Source organism: Typopeltis vanoorti, chromosome 1 (genome assembly GCF_054136105.1).
Source record: "Typopeltis vanoorti isolate ZY-2024b chromosome 1, IOZ_Tvanoo_1.0, whole genome shotgun sequence".
Classification (NCBI taxonomy): Eukaryota; Metazoa; Arthropoda; class Arachnida; order Uropygi; family Thelyphonidae; genus Typopeltis; species Typopeltis vanoorti.
Window position 1 is genome coordinate 20535487 of NC_143549.1, and position 24933 is coordinate 20560419.

The 24933-nt window shown below is 35.5% G+C and overlaps 1 protein-coding gene across 1 annotated transcript in view; it reads left to right on the forward strand.

Moving 5' to 3' along the window:
• Positions 1 to 24933, forward strand: part of LOC150109821 (uncharacterized) — a 185953-nt gene that overhangs the window by 147195 nt on the left and 13825 nt on the right. The window contains exons 10-14 of the mRNA XM_090414049.1: positions 1559 to 1669; positions 6894 to 7045; positions 10334 to 10443; positions 12884 to 12984; positions 13240 to 13401. Of these exons, the coding sequence (XP_090270175.1) occupies positions 1559 to 1669; positions 6894 to 7045; positions 10334 to 10443; positions 12884 to 12984; positions 13240 to 13401 (636 nt within the window). The remainder of the gene's footprint in view (positions 1 to 1558; positions 1670 to 6893; positions 7046 to 10333; positions 10444 to 12883; positions 12985 to 13239; positions 13402 to 24933) is intronic.

Here is a 24933-nt window from a genome sequence, read left to right on the forward strand (position 1 = left end):
TAATAATAAAACTATCGCCCTGGTTGGCCGAGTGGTTAGTGTATCCGCTCTCCAGCCACAAGGTTGCGGGTTCGAATCCCGCCGTGGACATGGATGTTTGTGATTGTCTGTGGTAATACTAGTAGTGGTGGTCGGCGGTAGATGGCGTTGGTGTAGTGGCGGTTAGTTGAAGTTGGTGGTTGACTGGTGGAGACGGAAAGTTGTGGAGTGGATGTCTTCCTTCATGAGTCTTTGGACTCCCTGGAGGTGTCATAATAATAATAATGGTGATGATACACTCTCTTAAATGTGATGAATGTTTTGGAAAATATGGCAGGTGCAAGGAGAAAATGTTTCTATAATTTGTCGTGGGATCTTTTAAGTGTGGTGATGATATTATTCTTCATTTGTCAAAAGATAAAATAATAACAGTAAACGTTAAAATTAACATTCTGGAGAGTTTTGAGTTATCTGCGGTCCTTTCATTTAACACTATCCAAAAACACAGAATAAAACAAACACAACAGCCATGGAAAGTTCCTTGTTTCCAGCCTTGGAAACTTTCTCACAAAATGCTTACTAACACATGCACCAACAGCATTTATACAATTTGGTAAAACACAGACACTGAATTTCTGACAATCTTGAATCTTTCTTGATATTCTCATCATGCCTGACTACACTCTATTTTAGTTTATGGTAACCTCACATTGAGTGGGCTATCTTTTCTTAGAAATCTGTACACCACCTTCCTAGAAACATAACGTGATCCTAAACTAAACTGTGATCCAAAATGATAAACTTAATTTCACATGAAATCAACAGATTAGTGTCTTTGCTTCTGAGTTAGGATTCAGAAAGCATCTAAACTAACTTTCAACCTACCAAAAAAAAATACTTAGCATTTTTTTCTTACTGTTAAAGACACATTACACCTTACAGAAAGTCATCTCAAAGCAACAAAACAATATTAGTTTAGTACCACCTGAAAGTTTGCACTTACACAGCAAGAAATTAAGACAGATTCATTACCATACTGCTACAGAAAAATCTAGTTAAAGTTTTTTTAATTGAAATGGAAATTTATTAACACTGGGGAAGTAGTACAGATGAAATACAATACAATATACAATAAGTATTTGGAACAGTGCAAGAGATAGCAGATAGTACTATAGTATAAAAATCCTACAATTATTTTTCAAGTGGTAATATACGCGCGCGTGCGCGCGTGGATATATATATATATGTGTGTGTGTGTGTGAGAGAGAGAGAGAGAGAGAGAGAGAGAGAGAGAGAAAGAGACAAACTGAAATGTTTACTTTATTATAAATTGTTAATTAAATGCGTTTACTTTGGGTGTTTTTTTTTTAAATATTTTAATATGAATGTGTTTTTACTTTAAGTGAATAATTGTACAAAGTTCTTGTTGAAAGCGCTGTTAGAAACTGTTGGAAGCCGTTTAGACTATAGATTCTGTTTTTCTGGAGTTCATTAAAGTTGCATGATTACGCAATTCGCAATATGTAAATAATTCTATTGTACAAGAAACAAAATAATAATTGCTATGTTCAACCCTTAGTGTCGTTACTGCGCAGAGATCACTGTGTGCCTGGGCTGTATAAGTTTCGCTGTTGTCGAACAAATCAAAGAAATCCTTTCTCAAGGCTTCATGGGCTTCCTTATTAATGTGGTGAGTAGTCTATTCAGTAGAAGTACTTTTAGATCATAATAATAATGTGATGTGACACTTTTTTGGCAACTCGTGTGGTAAAATATAAGTTCTGCATCACTTCAACCTGAGTATTTACATCTGGGTCTGGCTCCCACTGACGAGACCTAAACAAAGATCGAAACCGGTCTGGGTGGTGACCCCACATAATGTATAACATCATACATGTCCGCTAGGATGTGTGTTTTACATTATGGGAAATACTAAGGATACTTAAATCAGAGTTTACTCCACCTTTATTACGAGTTGCCCCTGTCATGAAAGGTTTGCTTACGCTTGGATCCGCCAAAACGTTTATAGTTTCTATATATTCGGCACGAAACTCTTATAGTTTCTCTCTACTCGGCTTTGAAATAATGTTGGATTCGATATTCGCTTAATTTGAATAATAATTAAGCTTTCTTCAGACATACTTCCTGCTCTTTCTTTTCTTACTCTTCCATTCACATCAATTTGAAACTGTGCCAGTAATTTATCTTAGCTGATACTGGAGAAGATTCTGTTAGAATAATACTTAATTGCTTTTACAAAAGTAATACTTAACGAAAATGACTGGTGATGCTACTATTGGACGTTCACAAGTGGAATACAACTGTGCAACTTTCATGAGCATTATCCTTCTTCTTTCTCTTAGTCCGTATGTCTGGTAACGATAAAGAATGTGATAATTTTATTATGCAGTTGCGGTTTAAGTTACTGCACAACCATTTACGAGTTATGCACATTGATATTTACTGAAAATTATATACGTTTAAGTACTTATTTTACATTCGTGTTCCCTAATTCCCTCCTCGTCTGAGACCCCTTAATTTTGGGTTGTGTTCTTGCCTCATTCTTCTTCTTCTTCTCCTCCTCCTTCTACCCTCTTTTTAATTCAGCAGATTCGTTCTGTTGCTGTCATGACTGAATTAAATTCAAGATTGATCTCCTATGATCGAATGCACCGTGAGAAACTGCTGTTTATGAATGCTGCAAACTAATTAGCCAACATAAAGATAATTGATTCACTTCTGCTTTCAATTTTGAAGAGGGGAAGAAATGAAAATCGTTCTAGAAGCTCACCATCCTAACTTAACTCAGCAGTCTCCAAACTATGTTTGAGAAGCCGTTTTGACTAGCCCGCTTGTGAAGATAATAAATAAACCTAACTCTGATCTGACCAAAATGATATTCAGGTAGGGTTTCTATCCTTACTTCAGTATCATTCTACCTGGTAGGACTTTCTACCTCGTGATCATTCTACCCTTATGTTAATAACTAGGATATAGATATTCTGGCCAAACGTATCTGGGCTACTTTGAAGCATATAACAATAAAATATTAAGTAAAAAAATATAATTTTAATATAGAGAGAGAGATAAACCTAGAGCTGTTTTTTGGCATACTTATTGATTATTATGTGGATCAGACAGGAAGCTGACCAAAAAACAGGAAGCTAAATTAAATCATTTTTAAACCAAATGCCTGAGTAAAATATTAAACATATTTTGGCCCCAATATATAACGAATAATGACTTATATAAGCTGACTGTGCAAAAAAAAAAAAAAAAAAAAGCATCGCCGATGAAATAAAAAAAACGGAGATGGAAATGGATTGGACACATACGGAGAACGGACAGTAGAGAGATTCCTAAAGTGGCTTTGACAGAAAACGCATGCCGGAAGGAAAACGAAAAAGAGGGAGGGCCTAAATTAACTTGGCTGAAAAGGAAAGAAGACTTCCTGGCTGGAAAGAAACCGAACGGGTGGCTCAGGGCAGGGGTGTCTGGAAGAAAGAAACTGATATCTCGGCCTTATGTGCCATGAGGCACGAAGAGGATTAGTAAGTACTGCAGGTATGATTTTTGTTTTGCTTAATTTTACGATTCAAATTTAACTTAAGAGAGTGAGGTATTGGTGCATATTTGTTTCTGCTAGTTCACAATATTTCATATAAGTCAGTGTTTCCCAACATGGGGATACTCCCCACAGGGGGGGATTTGAATATTTTGGTGGACAACTAAAAAATGGCGTTGCATTCGTCACCTCATCACCGATATACTCGAAAAACTCACCATTGTCGGCGAAATTGTCGATGTTGCAACCCTGACTTTCCGAGAAAAAAAGCTTACATCACTAGTACAGCAGTCCACATAAATATAGTATCAAGAAGAACTCTCAGAAAAGCAAAATGATGAGTGTATTATAAATTTATTTAACATAAAAGGAACAATGGCATGGCTTTCTGACGAGAGAGAGACGAAATACCGATATTCAGCTAGTTTTGCAAAAAAAAAAAAAACTGTTGCCCTTCCCGTCGTCATATTTAGATGAATGTGACTTTGGTGCTGTAAGTGGCTTGCTACTGAAAAAAAAATCATCTGGATATTACGTGGGGATTTGAGACTGAAATTGACCAAATTACTACCTCAAATAAAAAGTCTTTGTAGCAGACATAAAGCTCAAGGATCGCATTAACTTGGATTTTATTTTCCCGATTTCAGTTCGATTTATGTTTTATAATATACAAAGTGTAATATAAAATTTGTATTCATTGAAGAATGTTCCTTTTTTTATTTAAAGTTTATATTATACTTTTTCAGAACTTGGCTGACTATTATGCTGGAGGGGAGGCATCAAAATCTTTGAGGCGTTGAGGTGGGGCATGATCCAAAAAACGTTGGGAAACATTGATTTAAGTGAATATTTTACATTAGAACGCATTCTTCACCCCAGGCCTGTTTGGTCAAGGAAACAGCGTACCTCTTCTCAGAATAATAATTCTGTAGATTTCAGTTTGGGATGTTCCAACTAATTCCTACTATCTTTGGTCCCACCATTTCTTCCATCAGAGACTTCACCACCAAAACCGTATGAGGTACGGGCGTGACTATAAGGCGTCTTATAAGAGACGTAAACAAACTATGAAAAACTGACGTTCTTCTGCTTTGGTTCTCCCCCCCCCCCACCTCTTTGTTTTATTTGCACGCTCTTCTTATAATTGTAAGTTATGGTATATATTTTTTGTTCTTTCAGATGTGACTTATTGCTATGGATATAAAATAAAATATTATATAATCATTAAAATAATAAGATTATTATTATTATTATTATTATTATTATTATTATTATTATTATTATTATTATTATTATTATTAAAAAACATAAAAAACACACAGAAACAGTAAAACCATTACAATCACTCAGGTTTAAGACACTACGATACCTTGGAATTTACTTCAATGCAGATATGAACTGGAATAGCCACATAAACCATCTACAAAACAAACTCCGAACAATAACTGCAAACTGTATAGGTTAAAACACGTAGTTCCCACACGACTGAAAACATTAATACACATAGCACTATGCCAAAATATACTAAGATACGCTATAACAACGTATGCGTTCTGTGCACACTAAAAACCATATAGATTAATGTCATTACAGTACAAAATGATAAAACTGAACTTTTGGGAACAAAGAGACACTATCGACTTTATATACACTGCAATGTCAGAATACAAAAATACTAACAGCAAAACACTATGCAGCTTTGCTAAAACATTATTTCGATGCCAACTACAGGATGGCCAGAAATGCATACCGCATAACAAGACCTCAGACAACTAATTAGTCTATATCACATATAAATATAATAATAACAACGGAAAAGTCACAAGAATCTTCTACATTCCATGCTAAATAAACAATATTTCGAATACAGGAACCTTACAAACTACAATAGCCTGAAAAGAGCCCTAAGGACATACTATGAAAAAGAAACACGTACCCTAACACTATACAAACTTAATGAAACACAATATATTCAGATTTTCCAGTTCAGCGACACACCATGACATTCCAAATTATCGTGTGGGGGGGGGTGAATTTCTCAACGTACGGCTGTAGTGAATATCAGACCTATGAAACATCAGTCTACTTCCAGTAACACAGCAATTAAACCAATAAATAATAACTAACCAGTGTCATTCTCAGATAAGCCTAATAAAAAAGCTTCGAGGATGAAAGCTGAGAAATTACATCTCAACCAAGATCAACAAAAAAAAAATGAAGAAAAAATATATATCCATGTATTACACTTAAGTGGAGTAGTTTCAACACGTAAATACATTAAATCAAAAATAATAAATATATATAACTCATTGTTATTGCATAAACGCTGTAAAAATGCAATGTCATTCAACCTCAACTATAAATTATCAACTGCAGTAACTGTTATTAATACTAAAATATAAAGAGCCAACAGGCTTCATTTCGGCGATGTAAACATTATTTAAATTAAGGGGATATTAAATCCCACATTGTTTTAAAACCGAATAAGAAACTCAAAGATTGGAATCAGAGAGTTTCATGCCGAATATAGTAAACTATAAAGAATCGGCGATCACTAGCGTGAGCTAATGCAAGTGACCCCAGTACGTAGTACAATACCGGACAACTCGTAGCAAAGGTGGTAAAGTTCTGATCGCTATTCTATTTTCTTTATGGTGGGAGGTCACTACCCAGACCGGTTTCAGGTCTGGGTAGTGACCTTTTTTGAGGCCTCATCAGTGAGTAGCTAGACCAAATTAATTCCAAAGTGTATAGCGAAAAGAACTTATACTCTGCTATACGAGTTTCCAAACAGGTGCAACCATTAAGTTACTTAAATATAAAGAGCTAATAAGCTAAGAAACTCTCTAATTCCAATCTTTGAGTTTCTTATTCGTTTTAAAACAATGTGGGATTTAATATCCCCTTAATTTAAATAATTTAAATAATGTTATTAATACATTATACAGAAAAAAAGAAGAAAATTTGTACGAATTTCATTGTTACAAAAAAAAAGAAAGAAAGAAAGAACAGATCTGTTGTAAATATGTAATCATAGGTAAATCATATGTGCTGTATATTGCTCTATATGCTGTATGTATGTATGTAATTTATCTGAGACCTAATAAAATATTTTTAAAAAGGTAGTAGTAGTAGTAGTTGAGTCCAAGAAGGATGCTTAAAGCGTGGATTGCTAATCCACGCATTTAGGATTTTTAATCAAACAGGAAGACATGTTTCTCATGATTATATGAAATAAATTACTCAATAAAAATTTTCGTTGTAACAGTAATCTGGATAATAAAATGTGCTTAATTTAATGGCTGTTATTGTAATTTAATATTCAGCAAATCTCCATTTATTTTTTCAGACGAGTAGTCCTGCAAAAACAATATTCCTCCTCTCCAGCTTCCTCATCCTGGCCTGTATTCCTTGCCGAATATTAGAGGATCGTAAAACTGAAGACTTCCTTTTAGCATTCGCCCTTCCAGGATCCTGGTTCTTCCTCATATTTTTTGCAGGGTATGAATGAGTTTTTACGATTAAAATGAATTTAAATATATAATTTTAAATAATTATACGAGGCCTGTTTCAAAAAATTTCCGGACATAATTTATTTAAAACATACGCAAAATATTATGAGCTGTGAGAACATATCCAGTTTGAAATATTCTCCTTCTGTCCTCAATACTAGTGATGGTGGTGAGAGGTAGATGGCATTGCGGTTCGTTGTAGTAGGAGGATTGAGTGGTGGAGAGAGAGAGTTGTAGAGTAGGTGCCCTCCCTCGATGAGTCTTTGGATTCCCTGGAGGTGTCGAATAATAATAATAATGATAAGGATAATAATACAATATGCCGAGGATATTCCCTCTTTTGGGAGCATCCCTGGAAGTGTTATAAAGGAATGGTTTTTGTTATATTCTGTTTAATTGCATTTAGGTCTTGAAACCTTCGTCATCTATGTCCAGATTTTAGCTTAGGGAATAAAAAGAGGTCACAAGGGGACCAAATCAAGTAAATAGAGTGAATGAGACGATACGACTATGATGTTCTTTTCAGCAAGAAACTTACAAGTTGAAAGAGCTGAATGAGCTGGCAGAATGAGATGACTGAACCTTCGTCTCTCTCTACTGCTGGTTGTAGCCGTAAGCCCACTGATCATCGCCTGTGCCTATGCTCCTGACGAATCCTGATTTGGATCTTGAGAAACGAGATTTTTGAGCTAACTCGATGATCCTTTCGGTCCTAAGTGAAATGTTTCGGCACAGATTTCAGTAATCCTCCTCATTTCCAAATCTTCCTTCATAATTTGGTGGCAGAATCCAACTGCGAATTCTGTTTCACAGGCTAGCTCTCGAACAGTAATTTGTCGATTGTAGATGACCTTTTCGCGGATACGAGCCACGAAATCATAGGTGCGGGATATCGATGTCGTCCATAGCGAGGGGCGATCATCAAATAATCTTTAAACCATCTGAGCTACTCGAATGTCTTTGAAATTTCGGGGAATGCTTAAAAGAGATCTGGGGGATAATGCCTTTAATATTATCCCCCGAGATCTCTTTTAAGCATTTGGTAAGTTTCTATGGGAGTTTTTTGGCAAGTTTAACGCACGTACATTGTTCATTAATTCTTGACATCAGGACACTTAAAAAGAAAAAAAAGAAAACTTGTTTTCATTCATCAAAACACTGGAGCGACTGAGGTGACGCAGTGATTTATGGCTTGTTTCCTCATGCTATGAAATGTCCATATACATATCAGCATATCTGCTTGCAAAACTATGCGTTAGCATGCTCAGTTACTGCACAACCTATACACAAAGGAGCTCGTGTGTGTGTGTGTGTGTGTGTGTGTGTGTGTGTGTGTGTGTGTGTGTGTGTGTGTGTGTGTGTGTGTGTGTGTGTGTGTGTGTGTGTGTGTGTGTGTGTGTGTGTGTGTGTGTGTGTGTGTGTGTGTGTGTGTGCGTGTGTGCGTGTGTGCGTGCGTGCGTGCGTGCGTGTGTGCGCTATTATACAGGGTGTTTCAAAAAGAATGTCCCAATTTGAAAATTGCATATCTCTGCAACCACGGACCACAAATGAATGCGACTTGCACCATGTGAACGGCCTTGGACCCGAGTTTGATATGACGACCGCTAGATGCTAGATGCTAGCGCCCAAATAGTCGTTACACTTAGTTAATGAGAAGATGGTGTCTAGTCAACAGAAGGGGTTTTGTGTTCTCTAATTTAGCAAGACTAAGTCCGTGATTACGGTGCAGCGTGCGTTTAGACGACGTTTCGGAATTGATCCACTACTGTACAAAAACATTCGTCGTTGGAATCGACAATTTCAAGAAACAGGGTGTTTATGTAAGGGAAAGGCTCCTGGAGACCACGCACCTCAGAGGGGAATGTGCAGCGAATTCAAGAGGCTTTTCAGCGAAGACCGCGCAAGTCCACTCGTTGTGCTAGCTGAGAACTTACCATCCCTCGTGTGACTGTTTGGTGTGTGTTACGACGATGTTTGCTTATGAAGCCATACAGATTGCAACTGGTGCAAGCTCTTCGTGTAGGTGACAAAAATAACAAACAGATTTTTGTGCTAATCTGTTAGAGGACATGGAGGACGACACCTTCCTACAAAGGTTGATTTTTAGTGATGAAGCAACCTTTCATCTAAGCAAGTTTCGCGCCACAATGTTCGCATATGGGGACTTGAGAATCCACATGAAATTGTACAACATGAACGTGATTCACCAAAAATTAATGTTTTTTGCGCGGTTTCTGTTAGAAAGGTCTATGGCCCTTTCTTTTTTGAGGAAAACACTGTTATGGGAAACTCCTATCTTGAAATGATGCAGGACTGGCTACTTCCAAGCTGAATGAAGAATCTGAAGATTACTTTTTTCAGCAAGACGGAGCACCGCCACATTAGAACCTCCAAGTTCGTCGGTTTCTAAAGGAAACATTGCTTCAGCGTTGGATTGGATGCACGGGACCTCACGACTTGGCACTGCACTCTTGGCCTCCAAGATCTCCAGACATCACACCTTGTGACTTCCTTTTATGGGGATACGTAAAAGACTGTGATGTTCCTCCATTCCCCGCTGACTTGGATGAGCTCAGAACCAGAATCACGGCTACAGTAAATTCTGTGACAGAAGACACTCTCAGACGCGTTTGGGATGAATTCAGCTATCGGCTTGATGTTGTCCGTGCAGCAGGTGGAGGGCACATTCAGCATTTGCAATTGTGGTGAGTGAAACTTTAGGCCTTGCTACACACTTGGTGATTTATTTTTTGTAACTGTACCACATTTTCATTATTAAATATAATTATTTGAAATCGGGTCATTCTCTTTGAAACACCCTGTATTCTGATAGTATATAATACTCAAAATACAGTATTCTGATAATAATCGGAATATGAAAATCCAATGTAAATGCCACTTCCCTTTTACAAATCCTTTTTCGATTTTTAGTTCTTTCAATCTACGCTGTTTGAGTTAGTCCACAGATTGTTATGGTTTTTCGTAAATTGTTTTCACCTCCTTTAATAAAAAAAAATTATAAATCGTGTTATACGGCACTGGAACCTCACTAACATTACCAACGATTCACCCAATTTTGATTGCACTTGATTTATATTCAATGCACACATCAGAAATTCAAGGAATTACACATTAACACTAATTTTTTAAAAAATTATCTGGATTTTATATAAAAAAAAGTTCTAAAGAGCACATACTCTAAGGAAATATGTCAACAAATATTAGCATTTATGTTGAGCTTAATCAATTAACCAAATGTGTTTCACTCTCTTTGCAGGGCAGTTAAGCTCACTGGTCCTTTTGTCACGATGATTTACAGCATGTTGGCTGGTGACATGTTTCGCTTCAGCATAATCTACGTAATATTTATGTTTGCATTCACCCAAGGTGAGTCTGAAAAAAAATATTTTGATATTTTAAATGAATGATTTTTAATTTGTCTAAAACTTGGCTAAAAAATCGAAACCAAATCATAATATTTTATTTATAACAATCATTAGAAGGCCTTTGCTGTAAGAAAATAAGGGAGAGCAATGCAAAAGGAAAAAGAAATCCAGTAACACGTATAAAATGGAACAGCTGCTTGACAGGATGCTTCTGAATGTGATAATCGGGTCGTTTCACTAATTCAGCGACTAGTTCAGCTGAAAGAGAAATAGCTTAGAAAGAGACAAACCGGAAACTGCTGTTTGTCTATTTACATTACATTGTTTGCTGATATCACAAATTCATATTCATGGGTTATTTGACGCAACGCTGATCAGAAAGAATCGATATGAGTCGGAAACATCACTTCTAACTCACTTCTAAAAATCACTTCTAACATATACTGTTATTTCCCTCTCGATTTTCCGAATAAAATACAGTTAATAGACACAAAACATTCCCTCGTGATCTGCTATATTACTAAACAGCACATTAATACGCCTTTCTAGATTGTTTTTAAGTTTTACTCTGGGGCGAGTAATGCTCTACTCTGCAGTATCAGAAGACCACTTTTGATACTGCAGAGTAAAGTGATCCGTTTTTTTTTTTTTTTGAATAACAAACATCTAGTTTGTTTTCATTTCTGAACTCTCTCCCTCTCTCTCTTCTTAAGTTTTCTTGAATTGTGTCCGATTTGCAAAGGGACATTTCATTTTGAAAGTTACAACGGCCTCTTTATTCGTATCAAGATGAAAAGGATAAGGTGAATAATTATAGCTACATCTATTGTTCATACTTAAAGTAACTTGATACGTAGTCCATGGGATTATTTTTTACACATCTCCGAATATTTTTATTCGTTTATTAACATTCACAACTTGAGAGAGAGAGAGAGAGAGAGAGACAGACAGACAGAAAGACAGAGAGAGAGAGAGAGAGACAGACAGACAGAAAGACAGAGAGAGAGAGAGAGAGAGAGAGAGAGGTCCCCATTTTGGAAATTAAATTAAATTAATGTCTCAGTAAATTTTACATTCCATGCGCCAATTTTTTCACATACGAGTTCAGATGCGTCATACAACTCTTGTACCCTGAAAACTCCCTGGTCCCTAAAAATATGTTAATATAGATATATTTAATATTCATTGAATTCACGCATACTGTCACCTTCTGTTTTCCTTTGACTCATTTTCTTTTGCGCAGAATGTAAAAACAAGGCTTAATTTTCAAAAAAAAGTACAAAAATCAAAAGTACAAAGGACGAACAAAGCACAACCCCGTAGCGCACGAATATCAATTGCAAACTCACTGACAAAACCCTGCGACGCACTGCTGTTGCTAATGCTTGGCGCCTGAGAATATCAAACAAGTGAATGTGCGAAAGATGTGAGCAAAACAATAAAACCACTAAAAATAATTACTAAGTTTTAGCCTTTTTTTTCTATAAATCGGTTTTTCGTTGCCTTATTTTTTATTATGTTACTTTTTATTATAATAATTGTGATAAGTATTATAATTATAATTTGAGCGCATGCGCCATAGATTGGCCATCCCTGCACTAGATTTTTCTCAAGAAGAAGATGATGGTTGTGTAGTCGCGCTGAAATATCTGCTAAGTACGTTTCTTCGTACGTGATAATGGCCAATAATACTTTAGTCGTTCCCTTGTTGTTTGTCGATTATTGTTGGGTGCTTGAATTAGTGCTGCGGTAGCATGCTATGTACATTCCTTCAAGAATTTTGGTACGATTTTCTTAACTGAACTGAGTTAGTCTCAGACTGGAAGGCGTTTTTCTTCTCCCCCAAACAACCTAACTTGACATCACTCGAGATCTCGCAATCCAGTCGTTTCATCATTAGACTCCTCAGCACTAATTCAAGCACCCAACAATAATCGAAAATTCCAACCTCGCTTTTTTGTAACATTTCCATGATGATAGAGGACAGTGGCGAATCGCTGCTAAGAATCCTGTCACTTTTCGCCTTATGCTTTTTCACTTGAACGCAAAAATATGTTTCACACTCTGTTAAGTTATTATTAAAACCACAATTTATCTTATGATGACACCATGATTTCAATAAGCCGCATTACTTCATCAATTTATATCTTCAATTTATTACTTCTTCAATCTAACGGAAGAACAGAACGTGAACAAAATTGATGTGTTTTTGGTCAAACGATTATAATCACCCTGCGTAACTATGGCTTTCTTAAATGTTGCAGTTTGCTCTCGCTTATTCTTTTTTTTTTTTATAGTATTTTTACTCATATGTATTAATGTGCTATCATGTATTCATACAGAGGACATTGCACAAAGAATATGTTTGTTTTTGAGTTTTAAATATTACGATTTAAATTTTAAATATGTATTTTTTTAATGATTTCTTTTATATTGCGCAGCTTTTTTCTTTGTGTTCAAGTCCGCTGACAGCAGCAAGAGGTTCAACAGTTATATGCAGACATGGATGGGTCTATTCCACATGACCCTCGGATCTTATAACGTAAGTACGCCGGATTCTTCCTCTTTTTAAGTAGTTTTGTATTATTATTAATTTTTGATCTTAGACTGTTGGTGACTTCTGTGACATTATTTACTATTAATTTCTGTGTTGATAATTTTTTTAAAATCAAAGTCTGAATAGCATATGTTCATATAATTCGAATTACTGTAATGAGCACTTTCAGTTTCAAGGCTTAAATAACCGGGAGTAGTGGAGCACGGATCCTGATGCCAACTCTAATTTCATCTCTTTCAGTACGAAGAATTTCGGACCACCAAGAACTTCATGCTGACTCAGTTCGTTTTCACTGCTTTCATGATCTTCACTCCGATCTTACTTCTCAACATGCTGATCGCCATGATGGGCAATACTTACTGCGAAGTGATCACGCAGTCAGAGAAGGAGTGGATGAGACAGGTAAGTGCTTATCATTTCGCTTCCGTAATGCGCACATAATGTAAACAATTCACCACGCAGAAGTTTATCTTAAATTAGAGAAATTTTTCTGGAGAGTTCAGGGAGCATGGCTGTCTGGAATTTTCAAAGTCGAATAATAGTGGCAGATGATTTTAACAGCTGGGATCATATCACACCACTGCCGCCGTAATTGAACATATAAAGTATCCAAAACAAAAGTTCCCTGTTTGTTTTCTGGAGAACGATTCGTTTTTGGAAATTCATAGTCCATCCATTCTTTGATATGTTTTATATTTCCAGCCTTTAGCGTGCGAGACCATCATAAAAATAAGTTTTAAGAGGACTGTGGCAGTACCAATTCATAAAAGGAGATGTGAAAATAATTACCAAAATCATAGATATTCTTATTTCTGGTTTTCTCAAATATTTAAGAAATCAGCAGATAAATATATTTCGGAAAACACAATATTTTTTTTTCTAAGATCCAATTTCAATTTAGATTGACAAAAAAAAAAAAAAGTTCTCCGCTGAACTTGAAACTCATCCTTTATTAGACTAAGGTACGCAGAGTAGATTTTTCATGAGAACCTAAGTATTTCATTAAAGTTTGGTAAAAAAATTGCCTTCCACGATGCTTTTAATTGATTTAATAGCGAACTGATTTAAGAACAGATTGAGGACAAACAGTTAAACTAAGCAAGCGTTGAAGAATTCTGCATAAGACGTTCTTTTGAGTTGAATGAAGTTTATGACGCGAAGCTAACAGAACAAATTTAATATTTTCACGGTGACACTGCATTCGGATTCACTTTGTGAAATCCGAATTACAAAGTAGGGTGGTAAAAGGCATAAATTACGGCAGAGTGCAGCAATTGAATCCAAATTTTCCATCGGAATCATCTTGCCTGGGATTGCGAAGTTCATCGAAACTGCAATTTCAATAAATTTTTGATATGTAATCTGAATATATTAAAAACTTGAATTAATAACACACAGATTAACAATCATTTCGAAGTTTTAGCATTTATAATAGAGATTCAAATAGAGATTGGATTCTTACAAGCATGCAATGAGTATTTGAATCTCTATAAAAAAATGTTGACAATTTAGGCTACAACTATAAATTACAAAACTGTCAAAAGTGTTGTTAAAATAGTTCGTTTTTCTTTTATTGGCAAAAGTGTTCTAAATAGTTTTTGTTTTTTCTTTTTAATTTGTTTTCTTAGTATCCTGTTGTGTCCCAATTTATGATTACTAGGCTTTCAACTATCCTTACATGTGAAACTCTATTTGTCTTTATCCAAATCTTATCTATATATGAGATATCACCCAAATACAAATATTCAAGCTTCTTCTCCCCTTAGTGTCCCTAAATATTTATTTTATACTGCGCCTTTCCGGACATTTAGTTTAAGATATAAAATTCAAAAACAAGGAGCAATTACCAAAATTATGTCTGAATGCGAAACTAATATGCAGTCGTGACCTTTATCTCGTGACTTAACAAAATCCCCCCCCGCGTGATGAGGTTCGTACATTGTTACAAGTGGTGCATTGAGCGGCAATCTCAGACAACTGTATTTTCAATGAACAAAAGTTTATTGAACTCTTAAACATGGTACAATTCATTCTTTAGCAAATAAAACTCAATTCAATACTAAGAATATACAATATAAATTTTTACTAGCTAATCTCAAGTATTAGGTTAAGATCCTACATGAGAATTATGATCATATCGCCATAACAGATTCCATACATACAAACATGTATAATCCTAGAACTAGTTGATCCTTTGTCTAACCTTCTACTGGTCTGATCACGCTACAATTCTGTATTTTCTAAGACATATATAATCAGTTACTCTAATTCTTTCACTAAGACAATATGGATTAAAATTATCCTTTCGCTGAGCTAATACATACTTTTGACCCTTAAAACTTTCTTAATTAAAATGCAATGTACATGCATAAATCTCTAGGCACATGAATACGTATTAATTAATAGTAACAAGCTCATTCTTATTCTAGTTTGATATGTACTAAAGTCCTAGTATAATTCTCAACAATCCTTTCAATTGTTCAGTAAATGACTACAGTTACATATGATTTGAATTGACACAAGATTTTCACAATACCTTTTGACTTGGGTCTTCTACACTGGTCTCTACCTTTTTCCGATATTTTACCTTCCTAGGACGAACTCTTCTATAACTGATCACTCCTACATTCTTTTGGCACTGAGATGGGCTTTCACAATCTTTGCCTTACATTCTTCAATCAAGGACATACATAGGATCATCTATTCTACGGCTGTAAAATTCACCACGTGGGCATTGACTTCTTTATAGAATTTTCTTTCTCTCGTTACGATCACTGGACGATGAAACACACTGACATTATCTTCTTTCTTTTTAACTAAACGGCGTCCCTCATTTCTTACAATAGAAACACGGAATCGAAATCCCGCACACTTTGTTTCCTTATTGTGCCGAACGGAGAAAACTCCAAACCCGTCACTCAGGAAAACCGCGTGAGACCGATACGAAGACTCGTGAAGAAATTTCTTCCCCCCCCCCTTTACTGGAGTCGATTTCACTGACCAATTAGACTGGCGTTTTTCTGCCAAAACATCATGTTTTGGCAGAAAAACGCGACTGATACGTGACGAAGTCTCAATTCGGGAATTATGACCTTGAGCTTTGGTGTTTGTTTAAGCTAACCTGTATGTCATCTACACTAAATTAATCTCATTTGCAAAATTTTCTAAGAATTAACTCGAATCTGTAATCTCTTATTTCAAGTGTAAAAACTAGTCTCTCACATACAAACTCCTATGACTAATCTTCTTCGCTTTACTTAACCTTATTTTATCACATCACAACTGTAATAAATATCCCTTCTTTTTTTTTTCTTTTTTTTTAGTTCAACAAACAATTTCAGCGATATTTGTCACTTGGATGCAAGTATGTTTTTCTTCCTTTTTATATTTTGTATTCGTTACTTTCAAAGGCTCTTAACGATATCTGCTTAGGAACAAGCTTGCTTACTTAGTTCTCTATACAGTTTTTTTTTTTTATTATTTCTTCTCTTGTTATCATGATAACTGAAAATTTCACATTCTTAAGTTATCAGGGTGTAACAATCCTGACCTGAATGAATGTACATGTCATTTTGTTTATTACCTATTCTGTTGATTATGCGTTCTCCTGTTCTTTAATGAAATTAGTGCCTGACTTAAACTTCAGATCACCATTCATGCGAATGTTTTTTTTTTTCCCATTATCTAATTAGATAAAGTGAAGTATGTAATTCTGAAGTCAAGCATATTTTGGTATTTCTTCTTTTAATAATGAATGGTTACCTATCCAATAAAGCAGAAAACCATAACTTTTTGCCTTTTTAAGTAAAAATAAGTTGCCAATTTAAAAAAAATTAAGACTCGTGTTTAAAAAATAAATTTGAAAAAACTTAAAAAGAATCCGAAAAGACGCACCTCAGCTCAAGCTGGAAGAAGGGAGTGTTTTTTGAGAAATGGAATAGAGTATGAAGGTGCTTTATAATAAATATATTTATTTTGAAATATTGCTTATTAATATTGAAAAAAAAATGTAACAAATATCGAATAGTTTACTATTTGCTAACATCTGGTGTTGGAAAGTAGCTAACATCAGACGATTGGGCCGTAATTTTCATTTTTAAACATGCTGAGATACTCGAATTCTTCAGACTGTTTCTCTTTTTATTTTTAATATAGTTCACGTTCGGAAATATTTGCTAGCAGAAATACGTCGATCGAACCAAAAACTAACACGTCCAAACGCAAATACACCTGACGTCTAAAAGCTAAGGAGCAATTACATTTTACCTGTATATGAAAAAATTTTCATGTCAAGAAAATTTTCACTACAGCCAAATGTGTACATAAATTTATTGCCAGCATACTAATAAATTATATTACACAAAAAATGTTTTATAAATTTCGTACAAATTAAATTGTAATATGTTTTTGGAAAAAGTTACAAATTTCCTAAAAACACGTAATTAAGATATTAATGTACAATGCTTACAGAAAACCTGCGGAGAGTAATTTCAGTACCGAATATGCCCACCCTGAACTGCGATGCAGCTCTCGCAACGTGCTTAGCTACCATGCTTCGCACCAAATGATTCAGGAATCTTGAGGCAAACTGTCCAACTCCTCCTCCTTCAGAGTAAGGATAAAATCTTGTTTGTTTTCTGGAGAGGAATTTCGAACAGGAATGCATCTCCCTATTGCGTCCCAATCATGTTCTATGGGTTGAGATCTGGAGAGCGGGCCGGCCACTCGATTCGATTAATATCCTCTGTCTTCAGACGTATCTCCAATGCTCGTGTACGATGTGGTGGGGCATTGTCATCCATAAAAGAAATTCTTCGCCAACAGCACCTGTGGACAATCGAACATGAAGAACTTCGTTACAATGTCGTTCACCAGTCATAGTCTCTTTTTCCAGCACTTGTTGTAGCTCGGTGCATCCATTAACCATAACGCCTCCCCTCACTATTACCCAGCACCTGCTTATCTATTTCTCTTTCAAAAACATTCTCGCGATGGCAAGCAATACCACTTTCACGCCAGATCAAGTGTCGTCTAGAATCGTAGGAAAGCCTAAAACGACTCTCATCTGTAAAGAGTACATTAGCACTAAGTTTTAAAAGAGGTAAACCGTGAGTAGACATATCGCTACGCAATAAATAACGGAAAAAAAATCACGTAGAAAGATTATTTATTAGTATAATGAATAATTATATTTATTATTTGTTCTACAGACTTTTGTTTTTTTTTTCACTCCTTTTGTTCTACAGACGATCTTTTACAGAAAGAACTACAATACATAACTTCTTCCTTTCTATCTAATGGTTATAAGAATTGCTTCTTTAAAAGAACTTTGAGTAGTTTTAATATGTCTTCCTCTTCAAACACAGAGGAAATAACGCGCATTACTATCCCTTATGTACTAGGCATCAGTGAACGTATAGCAAAAGTTTTAAAACCACTGAATATTTTTGTTGCCTTTCGACCGTTTAGAAAAATCTCCACCTTTCTCACTTCTCCTAAGGACAAGCTTCCACATCTTAATCATCCAGGTGTCTACCAGATTCCGTGCTCTTGTGGATTATCTTATTTCGGACAAACAGGAAGATCTGCCTCTATTCGGCTAGAAGAACACCAATCTTATATTGAATACTTTAAACCTGAAAAGTCTGGACTTTCTGAACATGCCATCTTCACTAGACACAGAGTTCATTGGAGAAAGACAAGAGTTCTTCACAAAAGTCAGTTTCTCATGGAACGCCTTTATAAAGAAACATGTGAAACTCTACTTCATTCTCCTAACTTAAACAGATCCGACGGCTTACGTCTGTCTCCTTTATGGGAGATAGTACTTTACAAATCAGCTAATCTTTCCTAACTTTTTATTGTATTAATTTTTTTTTTTTTTAGGAAAGTTATTGACCTTTTTAGTTATCTTACACCAACTACTTAGGTGGCGCTTTTTGGAATTGTCAGTTAGTGTTTAATTTTGAGCTTAATGTACTGAGGATGCCTGTGACACACAGGCGAAAATTATACTAATAAATAATCTTTCTACGTGAGTTTTTCCGTTATTTATTGTGTACCAGTACATTAGCACATTGGTTTCTCGTCCAATTTTTATGGATACAACACCACTGAAAACCTGCTTTACGATGAGATGTGGATAAAGGGACGTAGACTACTTGTTGCAGACATCTTGCCATAGCTGCTGTTATTATTATTATTATTATTATTATTATTATTATTATTATTATTATTATTATTATTATTATTATTATTATTATTATTATTATTATTATTATTGTCCTGGCAAATAAGTCAGCTTATTAGAGAATACAGAGACAAATGTAAGAAAGCTAAACACTGTGTAAAAATAGCTAAACAAAAGTCATGGGAGGACTTTGGTTCAGAACACAGAAAATAAATATCAAGAAGATAGCAAGATATTCTGGGAGTTGTTGAAGAAGCTTTGAAATGGAGGAAAGAGTGCTGTAAAAGGAATTAGACATGACAAAGGCAACACGAAAGTGCAGAAAAGATATACTTGATGTATGGAGTAATTACTTCGAAAAATTGCTAAATTAAAGAATCATTGACAGCACAGTGGTAAAAACACTCAACAAGCATGTAATAAGGAAAGATATCCATACTTTAAGTAGAAAAGCCATCAAAATCCTGAAATATGGAAAGGCAGCAGGTGTAGATGATATTCGACCAGAAATGCTCAAGTGGAGGTAAAAAAGTCTTGCAGTAGCGGCACCGCATAGTTCAGAAGGTCTGGACAGAGGGACGAATTCCAGATGATTGGAGTATTGCTCTCATAGTACCCATATATAAAAAGGGAAATAAAACTGAATGTGAGATTTACAGAGGTATTTCTCTACTGAGCGTTCCTGGTAAGATATATGCAAGTATAGTTGAGAAACACTGAAGAAGATTTTGGAAGTGAAGCTTGGTGAAGAATAGGATTCAGGCCAAATAGCAGCTGTCAGGATCAGATTTTTACTTTATAACAAATAGTTGAGAAGTGATGGGAATATAACAAAGATCTATATTTAAGCTTTGTAGATCTGGAAAAGGCATATGACAAGGTGCCAAGAGAGAAGCTATTCAATACGCTGCAGTTATATGGTGTCAATGGGGCATTATATCAAGCAGTACTTAGTCTTTATTTGAGTTGTAAGTCAGCAGTTAGAATTGAAGGAAGTACGGGAAGATGGTTTAATGTTAAATCTGGTGTCAGACAACGATGTACATTACTCCCTCTGTTATTCATTATTTATATGGATCACATTATGAAGGTGATACATAATGTGATACATATAGATAATGAATAACATGATACCAAAATTGGAAATGTTAATGTCAGCTCTTTGCTTTATGCGGATGATGTTATACTTGTTCTGACACCAGATTGTCTGTTGGAACAATCTGGTGTCAGACAAGTCAAATTGACAAATTGACAAAGAACTACAAGTGTAAACTAGTATTTCCACTTGTAGCAGACTTGTGCAGTCTGCTACAAGTTTGCAAGATTCCCTGACTAAATTGAATAACTGTTGTAATAGATATCTTATGAAGGTCAGCATTAAAAAGACAAAGACAATGAAAATAGGCAGAAACATTGAAAATATCAACTGCGTTGTGAATGGAGAACCTATAGAACAAGTAAAGCATTTCAGCTACTTAGGCACGATTTTTAGTGAAGATGGTAAATTAAATATGGAAATGGACAACAGAATCAACAAAGCTGGTGTTGTTGGAAATGAAATAAATAAATTTATATGGAATAAAAGAGAAATTAGTTGGAACACTAAATTAGCTGTATTCAATACAGTATTCAAGCCAATTTTAACATATGGATCTGAGGGCTGTGTCAGAAGTAAAACACTTGACCAAAGACTAGAGACCGCAGCATGAGAGTCCTAAGAAAGTTTAGGGGCAGTAACAGATGGCATCAATGTCAATATCATATTAAAAATGAGGATATTAGGAAAGGACTTGACATTGTTAAAATCTTGGAATGCGTTAGCAGAGCTAATCGCAGGTGGTATGTTCACTTAAACAAAATGGAAGAGGAGAGATTAGCAAAACAAGTGTTCTCTGCCAGGCTGGCAGGAAAATGACCCAGAGGAAGACCAAGATATACGTCGATTGATACAGTGAAAAGTGCCTTAGACAATAGAAATATAAGATCTGATAATGTTGAAGTCTTGAGATGTAACAGTCTGATTTGGAGGAAAATTGTAGATAGGAAGTTAATAATGATGTAAATTTTTCATGTAGTACTATCATATTCTGTACATCCCTTGAGGGTACATGTCAGGAATTTGATGAAGATGATGATGATGATTACTGATATCTCCAGGAAGTCCAAAGACTCATCGAGAGAGGGCACCTACTTTACCACTCTCTGTCTCCACCACTCAAATCCACCAACTGCAACTACGCGAACGCCATCTATCGCCCATCACCATCATCACCACCACTAGTATTTCCACAGACAATCACAAACATCCTTGCCAACGGCGGGATTCAAACCCGCAGCCGTTTGACTGAAGAGCGGATATACTAACCATTCGGCAAACCAGGCCAGTAGTTGGTTGAGATATCCGCGTACCTCTGCTTGAATGGAGCCCACTTGCAAGCTGACCTCCATGGTGCGTCGATTACGTTGAGTGGTTAAAATTAAAATGTCTTCTTGCCCCTTGATAGAGCGAGGGCAAACGTCTGAAACACATTCCATTCGTTTGAAACGCTCCAGAGCCTAAATATGACGCTATGTGAGCTTGCAAATTCTCTGGCAATATCAGTCATTCTTCGGCCTTATTCAGACTTTCCAATTATTCTTCACCGCGTGAAATCATCTAGGTATTTTCTGTGAGACATTACAAAACATCCAATTTCACAACTTTACCCCTTCAAACACAATTCACAATTCACCAGTGTAGTGCTGATTTTGGACAGCAGTGCAGTCTGATTGATATACAGGTCCAATGAGCTACTCCACGAATCGAACTCAATTTAGTCTTGCTTTATCAACTCACCTATCACCGTCCATTTATCGTAAATAACACATAAAGGACACACACGGATATTATTTTATTCCTGTTTTAACTATTTCTTACTCCCCACCTTGATACCTTGCAATTCGTGTGCTCTGCTCACAATGTTTTTTTTTTTTTTTTTTTTTTACATTTGACGTCCGTAGACGCCGTATGGTCACTGCCGTACCTCAAATGGTTTTGGTAATGATGTCTTCTGCTAGAATAAGTGGTAGGGTCGCAGATTCCCTTTCCACACAAAGTTTGTATTACAATCACAAACATCCATGCCCACGGCGAGATTCGAACCCGCAGCTTCTTGGCTAGAGAGCGGACACGCTAGCCACTCGGCCAACCAGGCTGGCTCATAATGTGTAAGCAAACTAAAAAGTTATTTAAGTTAAGGGATATTACATCCCATATTGTTTCATAGCCGAATAAGAAACTCAAAGAGTTTCATGCCGAATATAGAAACTATATATAAAGTTATCCAGGTATATGCTTACGCTTGGACTCGCCGAACTTTATATATATTTACTATATTCGGCATGAAGCTCTTTGAGTTTCTTATTCGGCTATGAAACAATATGGGATGTAATATCCCTTAACTTAAATAATTTCACGTCGCCGAATTGAAGCCTTTGGCTCTTCATATAATTAGTAAACGAAAAAGTGTTTACACTTCTAATGTAAACTGAGATGTGTTTGTCGTACATGTACGCTAAAAGTTAAAGAGCCGCACGTTGCCGATCCCTGCAGCAAAGCAAGAGAGATTTAAGCGAAAAGAAATTCCACGTTGTGGTGGATAAATCGTTTTACCATTTTGTGGATTTCTTTTTATTGCAGAACAGATGACATTTTGGAATCACTTATTAATGAAGTGTCCACTGTATGTTTTTACTTCCATAAATATTAAGTAATCATCAATGACAAGAATGACGATCAATCTTTTGTCACCAAGTAAGAAAAGCTCTCTGGAGCGAATAACAATTTTTTATGTGTGTCTTTTTCCCACCAACGAAATTCATGTTATGAAACATTTGCTAATGCTCTCTTTCGAACTAAATAAGTTTAAGGCCAATAAAAGTATAATAATAAAAGTGTAAACAGGCCTGGCGCGAGGCAGGGGCGAAATGCGAATGCCGCAGGCGGAAAAGTAAAAGGGTGGAAAACTTAGAGTTTATGTTACAATTATACTGGAGGCAGAAAATATTTTTTAAAAAATATTAAATTTATATATACATATTTACAAAGATAATTATATTTTATTCTAATTATATAAGCTCCAAATAATTATTTTATTTTGATAATCCCTGGGACCAGTACAGTCGACAGAGTGTAGTACAGAGGCAGCCTGCCTCATGGCTCTGCTTAACATCAGGCAATCTGATCTGACAGATATATGATAATTGTTAACATGAATATTCTTTAACCTATCTATTGTATAGGTTGGAGGTCATGGGTAGCTGCGCATGAGTATATTACGACAGCGCTTCCCAAACTGTGGGCTGCGGCCCCCTTCGGGGGGCCGTAGGTTTTGTTGAGGGGAGCCCGTGAAATAATGAAAACAAATTTAAAATGTTATAAGACTAAGTGGATTTTTTATTTTAAAAGAAACGTATTTAACTTTTATTATTTATTATTTCTTTTTTGTTATTTTTTATATTTTAATGGAAAAATTCACACATTGGTGTTGGTTCACAAACTTTGCTTCCTGCGTATTTCGGCGCTTAACGAATATTAGTAAATATTGCTTATTCATATGTTTCATTTCAAAGCAGTGGTTAATTGTATTTACTTCGAATGCTCTCCAGGGAAGCTCCAAATCTTTCTGTCCCTTTCATCACGTGTTCCTAATCAGGGACTGTTGATATTGACTTTATATACATATCATAACTCGTTTTATATGATGACTGTCATCCGAGGTAGTTTTCTGTTACCAATAAAAGTTTCGCATATACTTCACACATGAAAAAAAGCTTAAAGAAGTTCATGTGGGGAGTTTGGGAAGCACTGCTCTAGGAGATGTGCTTCCCAAACTTATGGATTATGGAAAATAGTAAGGAATGTGGTCTGGGGCTTGCTCAACTTTTACTACGAGTTGCCCATAAGGGACTACTTATGCTTGCATCCGCAGAAACGTTTAGTTTCTATATATTCGGTACGAAACTCTTGTAGTTTCTATATTCGGCTATGAAATAATATTGGATTCAATATTCACTTAATTTGTACCATCATATATTATATTTGCAGTGTTTTTTCTTTATGTTTTTTGCATTTTAGCACATACTAGTAATGAATGTATTTCTCAGATATATACCATGTCGTACGCTGCAAAATTATTCCTGCGAGTTCCCGGGTGTTAATAAGGGCACTCATTCAGTCGTATTATGGCAACAAGATATTTTACAAAAATACAGCATTTAGTTTACCAAATAAAAAAATGCGCCATTTCCCATTGACAGTGAAATATGTGCTTATTATATTTTATTAATAAAAAAAATTATAGTCATATATACTAAAACTAAACATTTTAGAACCCACTTATTAGATACTTAAGGAAACAACCCATAAAGTATCATACGATGTGAATTTAATAAACTTTCTTAAAACTTTCATAAAATTCTTAAATATAAAGATCCAACAGGCTTCATTTCGGCGATATAAACATTAATTAAATTAAGGGAATATTAGATCACACATTATTTTAAAACCGAATAAGAAACTAAAAGATTGGAATCAGAGAGTTTCATGCCGAATATGTTATAAAAATTATTTTTTTTTATCCTTTTTTTTTTTTAATATTTTCGCTATATCCTTTGGTATTAATAATTTGGTCTAGCTACTCACTGATGAAGCCTCAATAAAGGCTGAAACCGGTCTGGGTAGTGACCTCCCTACCATAATGTAA